Source organism: Trachemys scripta, chromosome 24 (assembly GCF_013100865.1).
Source record: "Trachemys scripta elegans isolate TJP31775 chromosome 24, CAS_Tse_1.0, whole genome shotgun sequence".
NCBI classification, from domain to species: domain Eukaryota; kingdom Metazoa; phylum Chordata; order Testudines; family Emydidae; genus Trachemys; species Trachemys scripta.
Genome location: NC_048321.1, coordinates 5,362,900 through 5,373,151, shown reverse-complemented (window position 1 = coordinate 5,373,151; position 10,252 = coordinate 5,362,900). Strand labels below are relative to the sequence as shown.

General features: G+C 57.9%; 1 protein-coding gene across 1 annotated transcript in view; it reads left to right on the top strand.

The window, feature by feature from the left end:
- SEMA6C (semaphorin 6C) overlaps positions 1–4,498 on the top strand; it is a 66,665-nt gene extending 62,167 nt beyond the window's left edge. The window contains exons 11-14 of the mRNA XM_034756594.1: positions 565–782; positions 2,662–2,793; positions 3,305–3,460; positions 4,321–4,498. Of these exons, the coding sequence (XP_034612485.1) occupies positions 565–782; positions 2,662–2,793; positions 3,305–3,460; positions 4,321–4,498 (684 nt within the window). The remainder of the gene's footprint in view (positions 1–564; positions 783–2,661; positions 2,794–3,304; positions 3,461–4,320) is intronic.
- Positions 4,499–10,252: the final 5,754 nt, after the last annotated feature.

Sequence of the window (10,252 nt, the reverse complement as noted above, 5' to 3'; positions counted from 1 at the left end):
GGGGGGATGGGGGGGATTCCCCGTTGCTCTCGATGGGGGGGATGGGGAGAATTCCCCGTTGCTTTCGATGGGGGGGGATGGGTGGGATTCCCCGTTGCTCTCAGTGGGGTGATGGGAGGGATTCACCATTGCTCTCGATGGGGGGGATGGGCGGGATTCCCCGTTGCTCTCGGTGGGGGGATGGGGGGGATTCCCCGTTGCTCTCGATGTGGGGGATGGGCTGGATTTCCCATTGCTCTCCATGGGGGGGATGGGCGGGATTCCCCGGAGCTCTCCATGGGGGGATGTGCAGTGGGAGCTGCTGGGTACTAAGCAGCTTTGAACAGGCGGCCCCTTAGGCTCGGAGCCCGCCGTGTGCCCATCGCTGTGGCCTCTGGCCAGGCCGTGCTTCAGCGGAGCCCCACAGCAGGAAGAGAACACCCTCCCCCCAGCGTCTTAATCCGCGGCTAAGCACTCAGCCCAAAGGCGAAGCCTTGCCCCGGCTGGCCCTGGCTGGAGCTGAGTGTTAGCGCCCCCGGCAGGGCCGGCCGGCCCCTCCCCGTAACCAGGGCCCTGTCCCGGCAGGTGATCTTCTCGCGTGTGGGCCGGGTGTGTAAGAACGACATGGGGGGGTCTCCCCGCGTGCTGGAGAAGTACTGGACCTCCTTCCTCAAGGCCCGGCTCAACTGCTCCGTGCCCGGAGACGCCTTCTTCTACTTCGATGTGCTGCAGGCGGTCACCGATGTCTTCCAGGTCAACGGGCGCCCCGCCGTCTTTGGGGTGTTCACCACCCAATCCAACAGGTACTGCAGCCCCCCCTCCAGCCCTGCCGGCTCGCTCGATGGGGTGGGTCCTCCTGGGGCCTCTTGCTAACGGCCCAGCAGCACCCAGGGTGCCAGGCCCTGGAGCATGGCGCTGGGATGCCATGTGCCTGCAAGACATCCTGCGCCTTCAGGGGCCTCTTGGGGAGGAGGAGGGAGAAGTCTGAGGGTGCTGGCAGGAGGGAAAGAGTTGGGATCCACTCCCCAGCTGGGGGAGGAGGGAGCTGGCTCTGCTGCTGACTTCCCATGTGACCATGGATAAGTCACGTGATCGCACCGTGCCTCAGTTTCCCCATCAGTACAATGGGGATAAGGAAACGTTCCTGCTACCCAGGGGGGTGGGAGGATCCATCCATTCCTGTCAGTGACGGGCTCCGATGTGGAGCAGAGGAGCCTGTTAGAAAAGGTTGAAAGAGGGGGGCACAGAGCTGTGGGAGGGGGCCCGGATGTATAAATCCCCCTGCTGTGCCTCCCCCATCGCCCTGTCACTTCCTGCCTGCAAAGCCCATTGGGATTCTTTATAAATGACCCTATAATAACAAGTGGTGTGTGCAGCCCAGAGACCCTACAATAACAAACCAGTGTGTGCAGCCCAGAGACGCTACAATAACAAACCAGCATGCACAGCCCTAGTGCTCACAGAAGACCCTACAAGAACAAGCTGGCATTTGCATGACCCCGAGGATTTCCTTTGCCCGTTACCTGTGGTGGGGAGCTGTTCGTTGGTCTAAAACCAGGGGCTGCGAGGGAAGAACTGTGCCAGAGGCCCCTGGAGCATTTCCGGCGGGAGCCTGGCTTGGCACAGGGTTGATTAGCTGAGGACAGGCAAACGACAAGCCTCTGCCGTTCCCGCAGGGTGGCTAGTGGAGAGAAATGCGGCCCGCCTGATGTATTTCATCACTTAGCCACCGCTGCCTTTCTGATCAGCCAAAATGCGCTCAAGCCGTCCCTCGGATTTGACAGGGTCGCTTACGAATGGCCCCAGCCCCGTGCAGTGGGGATGTCTGGGGGGTCGTGGGTGTGCGGGGGGGGGGGTGCAGGGAACATTCCAGCACACACGCGGCACAGGGCCAAAGGGAAAACCAGGACGGGGCGGGCGATTCCGGGATACCCCAGGAGCTGTGGACTGTAGCCCCGAGGTTTAATGGCCATGCTCAGGGTCAGGGAGGTAATAAAACCTCCAAGCGTGGGAAGATGGCACCAGAGATGAGCCGCTAGGACCCACCTGGGAGAGGCCTCACCCCTCCACTGCGGGGGCCATTTCCCAGGAGGATGAGGGACCTGGGGGGGGGAATGGATCGTGCCCATTATGGGGGGATGGAAAGAGACTAGGGGGTGTCATGGGGGGGGATGTAGGGAGAATTAGGGTTGGGGGGGTGCTGACTGGGGGTAAGGTAAATGTGTGGGTCAGGGAATGAAGGGAGAAGGACCCTGGCTGGGTGAGGGGGTGCTGGGCAGGAGGGGGCGTAGGGAGGACAGGATGGGAGGGGCTGGAGGAGAGTCCTGGGTGGGATTTGAACGGGATGCGGGGGAGGGGGACTTGTGGAGGGTCTGAGATGGACTGAGATGCCGGGGGGGGGGCGGGCAATGGGGCCCTAGCCCCTCCTTGCTCAGTGTGAGCCCCACAGGTGCCCATATACTGACTGTGACCCCCACCCCTCACGTCGCAGCCTCTGACCCCGTTAGCCCCCTAGATTGCTGCAGCCCCCTCGGGAGGTCGGGGCCTGAAGGTGACAGGGAGGGGGATGGCTGGCGGGGGGAGGGGAGGGGTGAATCCGAGCTGGGCCCAGCAGCAGCTGGGTGGAGGTTGCAGCCACCGGCAGCCCCACTCATGCCTCCCCTCATCTCTCCCACCTTCCAGCATCACCGGCTCGGCCGTCTGCGCCTTCTACCTGGACGACATCGAGCGAGCGTTCGCCGGCAAGTTCAAGGAGCAGAAGAACGCGGATTCCGCCTGGACCCCAGTCCCGGAGGAGAAGGTGCCTAAACCCAGGTAAACAGCCCCCCCCCCCCCCCCCCCCCCCCGAAATGGAGCAGGATGTGTGTGGGCTGTTACTGGGCACAGCCCCTGGCCAGCCCGTCAAGGCAATGGGCCAGACGCCAGGACTCCTGGGTTCTATTTCCAGCCCTGGGACTAGAGGCTAGAACAGTGGCCTGGGCATCGGAGCAGAGGGTTGAGAACCAGGACTCCTGGGTTCCTCTCTGTGCTCTTAGAGGGGAGTATGGTCTAGTGGTTGGAGCAGGGGCGGGAGCCTCTTCCAAGCAGGGGAGGGGGCAGGAAATGGGGTCTAGGGGGTTTTACCCTGGCACCTTAATTATGTAAGGTTTGGTTAATGCAACATCGGCTCCTTTGGGGACTCCCCAGTCCAACGCTGTGGATGGGAGTGGGAGTTGGGCATGTGGAGCAGCTACAGTAGGGGGGGCACTGCCCCCTACCCAGAGCCAGATGAGCTGCCACTCCTGGGCCGCCCACATCTACATCTGGATTCTCTCCGTCCCTGCAGGCCCGGCAGCTGTGCCAGCGTTGGCCAAGCAGCCGGGTACAGAACCTCCAATGAGTTCCCTGACGAGACGCTGGCCTTCATCAAGTCCTACCCGCTGCTGGACGAGGCCGTGCCCGCCGCCACGGGAAGGCCCTGGTTCACCAAGACCACCAGCAGGTACCACATGGGCGCTGGGGCTGGAGAGGCAGCTGAGGAAGGGCCAAGGCCTCCTGGGGAGGTGGGAAACCATCAAGCCCGGCCAGGTCCCACCTAGCACATTGCCCAGGGCCAGGTTCTCCTGTACCGCATTTGCGCCCATCTACCCCATCAAGATGGTCCAAGGCATTGTCTCATCCTAGGGCGAAAGGACCCTGGGGAGGGGACTCCCAGCCCTTCCCCCGGGAGCTGATGCTGTCCGGACGTTTTCCCTGCTAAATTGTCCTCTGGGCCCGTCCGCCCCGTTCCCTGCTGGCTCACCCTAAACAGCCCCATGCGGCCTGATCCTCCGGCCCGCCAGGAGTTGGGGAAGGGGATCCGCACCTGGGATTGAGGGGCAGCCATCAGTGGCAGAGGCAATCGACCCCACGCTCTTCGGGCTGGGATCCTTTGGGGCCAGTAAACTGTTACCAGCAAATGGTCTTTGGCCAGTGATCAGTGAGAATAAACCACCTGGGCCCTGGCGACAGACCAGCCTCTGCACGCGTACATGGATGTGTACGTGTTCACATGGGTGTGTTCACATGCGTGACATGTGCGTGCGTGCGTGCCCTTGTGTGCGTTTGCATGGGCGTGTGCCATGCCCAGATACGCTTCTGTGTGCGCCCGTCGTGCACGTGTGCGTGCATTTGCAGGTGTGATCACGTGTGCATGGGTATGTGCCCGTGTCCGTATGTTTTTCCTTTGTGCAGTAGTGCATGTGCAGGGGCGTGTGCACCCACGTGGGCATGTGGGTGCACAGGCATGTTCATGTGTCTGGGCGTCCAATGGCTTCCACACCAGGCTCATGCCCTGACCTCGCTTCCTGCCACCCCCCCCAGGTACAAGCTGACCCAGCTGGCAGTCGACACGGCCGCCGGCCCCCACAGGAACTACACAGTGCTGTTCCTTGGCTCGGAGGACGGGAAGGTGCTGAAGGTTCTTACCGGGACTAAGGAGAACTCCAGCGTGGAGACCCTGCTCCTGGAGGAGATCAGCGTCTACAGCCCGGCCCAGTGAGTGCAGCCGGGGGGCAGCAGGCGCTCGGCACAGCCTGCGGGAGGGGCGCCTGGACGGAGAGACGGAGACCAAGCAAAGTGCTCACTGGAGAGCGTGGGACCTAGTGGATTAGAGCAGGACTCCTGGGTTCTGGCCTCAGTGTTGGGGAAGTGGTGTCTAGTGGTTAGAGTGAGAGGGCGGGGGATCACGGCTCCAGGGTTCTGTTCCTGGATGTGGCTGAGTGATTAGCAGTCCGGACTCCTGGGTTCTGTTCCCCTGTGCCACTGACTAGCTGCTTAGCCTGGGAGTCTTCACCCCACCCCGTCTCCGTGCCTCAGTTTCCCCACCTGTCAAACAGGGAGAGTGCTTCTGCTGTCCCTGTGCTCTCGTAGGAGGAGGGGCTCAGGTCGGCACGGGGACTGGGGGCGTGGGCTTTGTTTTGACTCTGTCTCTCTGTGCTCGGCCCCAGGTGCAACGTGAAGAGGGAGGACAGGCGGATTGTGGGCCTGGAGCTGGACACAGCCCACCAGGCCCTGTACGTGGCCTTCTCCAGCTGCGTGCGCCGCGTGCCACTCAGCCGCTGCGACGCCTATGGGAGCTGCCGGAAGTGAGTGGGGAAGGGCCGTGGGGTGGGCGGGGGCCTGCTGCCCCCTGGGCTTGGAGGGACCCTTCCCAGCAGAGTCCCGAAGGTCCAGCAGGGCCCGGGGCTCCATTCACACCGTGCGCGTGCTGGGGGAGTGAGAGGGACGGGAACTGTGTGTGTGTGTCAGGTGGGGGAGTGTGTGTGTGTGTGTGTGCACGGTGTACAGCATGTGTATGTGTGTCGGGGGAAGTGTGTATCTGAGTGTCGGGGAAGCATGCACGTGTGTGTAGGGTGTGTGTTGGGGAAAGTCTGTGTGTGTGTGCAGGGCATGGGGAGTGTACAGCATGTGTATGTGTGTTGTTGGAAGTGTGCGTGTGTGTGTTGAGGGGAAGTGTGTGTGTGTAGGGTGTGGGGTGTACAGCATGTGTATGTGTGTCAAAGGGAAGTGTGTGCGTGTGCATGTGTGTGTGTGAGTAGGGTGTGTGTGTTGGGGAAGTCTGTGTGTGTGTGTGTGTGTAGGGTGGGAGTGTACAGCATGTGTGTGAGTGTCAAGAGGGTGGGAGTGTGTGTGTGTAGGGTGTGTGTTTTGGGGAAGTCTGTGTGTGTGTGTGTGTGTGTGTGTGTAGGGTGGGGGTGTACAGCATGTGTGTGTGTGTCAAGGGGGAGTGTGTGTGTGTATTGGGGAAGTGTGTGTGTGTGTAGGGTGGGGGTGTACAGCATGTGTGTGTGTGTCGAGAGGGTGTGCATGTTGGGGAAATCTGTGTGTGTGTGTGTAGGGTGGGGGGTGTACAGCATGTGTGTGTGTGTCGAGGGGGAGTGTGTGTGTGTGTGTGTGAGCATAGGGTGTGTTTGCACCGTAAGCAGCCATTGGCTCCCCCAGTGCCCCTGCCTGGCCCGTGTCCCAGCCCCGACAGGTGTAGATGTCCGACCCGAGCCAGTTCCAAGAAACCCAGAGCCCCCTGCAATCTCTCACTGACCTTTATCTGGCAATTAAAACCACCTATAAAAAGCCCCCAGCGAAGCCCTGAGCAACCCCCCTCCGAGTCGTCAGGAGCGGGGATAACAAGCAGAACCGGGCTGGCATTAGAAGCATGGGGGCCTGTCCAGTGGTTGGAGCGAAGCAGGGGGAAGGGAGTCAGGACTCCTGGGTTCTATTCCCAGCTCTGGGAGGAGACTGGGGTCTAGTGGTAGGAGTGGGCGAGGGCGAAGGGAGCCAGGACTCCTGGGTCCCATTCCCAGCTCTGCCAGTGATATGTGTGATCTCGCACAGGTCACTTCTGCTCTCTGAGCCTCATTTTCTACGTGGCTGAAAGTGGCCCCCGGCGGGGGGAGGGAGCTGATGAGCTGGTGTCTCTGCAGCACGTGTTACCAGCTGCATCCTCTCCACATGGGCTAGTCACTGCTGCTCGGCGCTCTAATCCTTAGCGCTTCTTAGCTGCCTAATCCCTGCGGCTCCCAGTACCATTCGCCTCATTGCACAGGGGTCACGCAGACGGTGGAGCCGGGCCCAGAACCTAGGAGTTCCCCGCTGCCTCGCATTTGTAGTTCCCCCGCCCGGTGCAGCCTGCCCGACCCAGCGGCACCCCTGGCCCTCTGGGCGGGAGTTGCTAAAGGAACACGCTGGACATCCTGGCCCTGCTCTCACGCCCGCGTGTCCCGGGATCAGTCCGTCACTGACACGGGCATCAAACCAAGGTCTGATCTGACACCCAGGGACGTCCCCCCACTGACTTCACTGGCCTTGGATCGGGCCATAAGTGAAGGCAGAATCAGGCCCCAGAACACACCCGTGATCAATCTTGTCTGGTTTCCTGACAGGGTCCCATGCCAGCTCTTTTGAAGGCAGGTAACCACTCCCCACATGAGCATTAACTACTCCTGGGGGCAGAAGTGGGGGATTCCTTCCTGGCCCTCAGAGGATGATCTGATTTTGCCCTGGAGCATGAGGTTGGCTAGCTCCGACCAGGCTGCTACCGTTCATATTACTTAAGCAGATGGCTGAAGAGATCTGTGAGCCGTTAGTGACTATCTTTGAGAACTCATGGAGGACGGGAGAGATCCCAGAGGACTGGAAAAGGGCGAACATAGTAGCTAGCTGTAAAAAGGAGACTAAAGACAACCCAGGGAATTACAGACCAGTCAGCTTAACTGTGGTACCTGGCAAGATAATGGAGCAAATAATTAAGCAATCGAGTTGCAAACACCTAGAACAGGGGTCGGCAACCTTTCAGAAGTGGTGTGCCGAGTCTTCATTTATTCACTCTCATTTAAGGTTTCGCGTGCCAGTAATACATTTTAACATTTTTAGAAGGTCTCTTTCTCTAAGTCTATAATATAGAACTAAACTAGGCCTGCTAAACCCAGGGTTGTGAGTTCAATCCTTGAGAGGGCCACTTAGGGATCTGAGGCAAAAATCAGTACTTGGTCCTGCTAGTGAAGGCAGGGGGCTGGACTCGATGACCTTTCAAGGTCCCTTTCAGTTCTAGGAGATAGGGTATCTCCATTATTATTATTATTTAACATTAAATTAAAATGCAGAGCGCCCCCGGACCGGTGGCCAGGACCCGGGCAGCGTGAGAGCCACTGAAAGTCAGCTTGAAGAACAGGAGTACTTGTGGCACCTTAGAGACTAACAAATTTATTAGAGCATAAGCTTTCGTGGGCTACAACCCACTTCTTCGGATGCATATAGAGTGAAACATATATTGAGGAGATATACACACAAGCTGAAAGTCAGCTTGCGTGCCGCCTTCGACACGCGTGCCATAGATTGCCTACCCCTGACCTAGAAGAAAATAAGATGATAAATAACAGTCAACATGGATTTGTCAAGACAAACCAACCTAATACCCTTCACTGATAACAAGCCTTGTGGATGGGGGGAAGCGGTGGATGCGGTATATCTCAACCTCAGTCAGGCTTTCGATACTATCTCACATGACCGTCTCGTAACTGAACTAGAGAAATATAGCTTAGAGATGACTCTACTCTAAGATGAGTGCACAACAGGCTGGAAAAGTGTACTCCGAGAGTAGTTATCAATGGGTCGCAGTCAAGCTGGAGGGACATACCGAGTGGGGTCCCACCGGGATCTCTCCTTTCTCTGGTTCTAGTCAATATCTTCATAACAGATGTGGATAATGGCACAGCGAGTACACTTATAAAGTCTGTGGACCGTGCCAAGCTGGGAGAGGTTGAAAGCGCTTTAGGGGACAGGATTAGAAATTCAAAATGATCTGGACAAAGTGGAGAAATGGTTTGAATTAAATAGGATGAAATTCAATAAAGACAAATGCAAAGTACTCCACTTCGGAAGGAACAATCAGTTGCACACATACAAAATGGGAAATGACTGTCTAGGAAGTAGGACTTCAGAAAGGGATCTGAGGGTTATAACGGATCACAAACTAAATATGAGTCAACAATATAACACTGTGGCAAAAAAAGCGAACATCATTCTGGGCTGTATTAGCAGGAGGGTTGTAAGCAAGACACGAGAAGTAATTCTTCCGCTCTACTCGGCGCTGATAAGGTCTCACCTGGAGTATTGTGTCCAGTTCTGGGCGCCACGCTTCGGGAAAGATGTGGACAAATTGGAGAAAGTCCAGAGGAGAGCGACAAAAATGATTAAAGGTCTAGAAAGCTTGACCTGCGAGGAAAGATTAGAAAAATTGGGTTTGTTTAGTCTGGAGAAGAGAAGACCGAGTCGGGGACATGATAACAGCCTTCAAGTCGGTAACAGGTTGTGATAAAGAGGAGGGTGATAAATTATTCTCCTTAGCCCCTGAGGATAGGATAAGAAGTAATGGGCTTAAATTGCAGCTAGGGAGATTTAGGTCAGCCATTAGGAAAAACTTCCTAACTTTAAGGATAGTTAAGCATTCAAACAAATTACTTAGGGTGGTTTCGGAATCTCTTCATTGGAGGTTTTTAAGAGCAGGTTGGACAAACCCTGTCAGGGATGGTCTAGATAATATTTAGTCCTGCCTCGGTGCAGGGGATTGGATCAGCTGACCTGTCAAGGTTCCATCCAGCCATGCATTTCTGTGTCTGATCTGCTTCCCAATCCACCACAGGAGCTGCTTGGCCTCCCGCGATCCATACTGTGTCTGGCTCCAGCCGGGAGCGTGTGTGGCTTTTGGACAAGAAATCAGGTGAGTGGCTCTGGTTAGAGATTGGGAGGGGCGGGGGATTTCCCAGGGGTCTGCAGCCCCCGGTCAGTGTCTGCGCCCAGCACAAGGGACGGCTGTTGAAGTAAACCAGATACGGGTTTCAAATGTGCCCTGACACAACTCAGCTGGGGGATGGAAGAATTTACCGTATGTCCCTGACTAGCTGCCCTGCCCCGCCGACTGCACCACTCCCTGAGCCTGTTACACATTGCCCACCTGGTGTGTGCTCATTCGCACCAGTCAAATCAGGACAGTGGCCTTTCACCCCCACTTCAGGGCAGCAGAGTCCCGCTCAGATTCTCCTGTCCTCTCCACCGCTCTGCGTCTGTCTCCTTCACACAGGGTCTCTCCTCTGCGTCTCCGGTCGGCGGGGTCGGCCTCTCTGCCACTGCCAACTCTCGGGCTCAGTTCGCGTCGCTCTTGCACCGTCTGAATCGGCTCCTATCCCACGGAGCTCGGCAGTACAGATTGCACGGATAGCTGTCCCCAAGCTGAGTCTCCAGGGTGCCAGTGAGGAAAGCCCCTTCCCGTCAGCGGGGGTGTAACACACATACACACACACACACACAGCTGTGGCGAGTGTGATCCGGTTCTCACAGCTGGCGCGCGCCTGTTCCCTGATTGCATAGTCATTTTCCCCAGCGCACAGTGGGTGTGACAGGCTGCCGGTGCCATCTGATAGCACCCTGCTCTGTGTACCCGCCTGTGCTATCCATGCCTGTCTCTGGAGAACCAGGCCCGAGGCCCATGTGCTGGCAAAGACGGTTAGCAGAGCTCCCCTTCCCCAGCCCCACCCTCCTGGGAATGCCCAGCGGCTGGGTCCCCTTGGGAAGTGTAATGCACAAAGCTGCCTCGCTCCACCCCTCTGGGGGCAGTGGCGCCTTTCTCTGTGAGCTGGTGCAGTTGCCAGGCTGACCATTAGAGGGAGACAGAGTCGTATGCGCTAAGCGGGCGTATTGCAGGAGCAAGCTGAGTGCCGCCGTGCCACGGCAGAGCTAGCCGTGTGCCCATCCGGGAGCA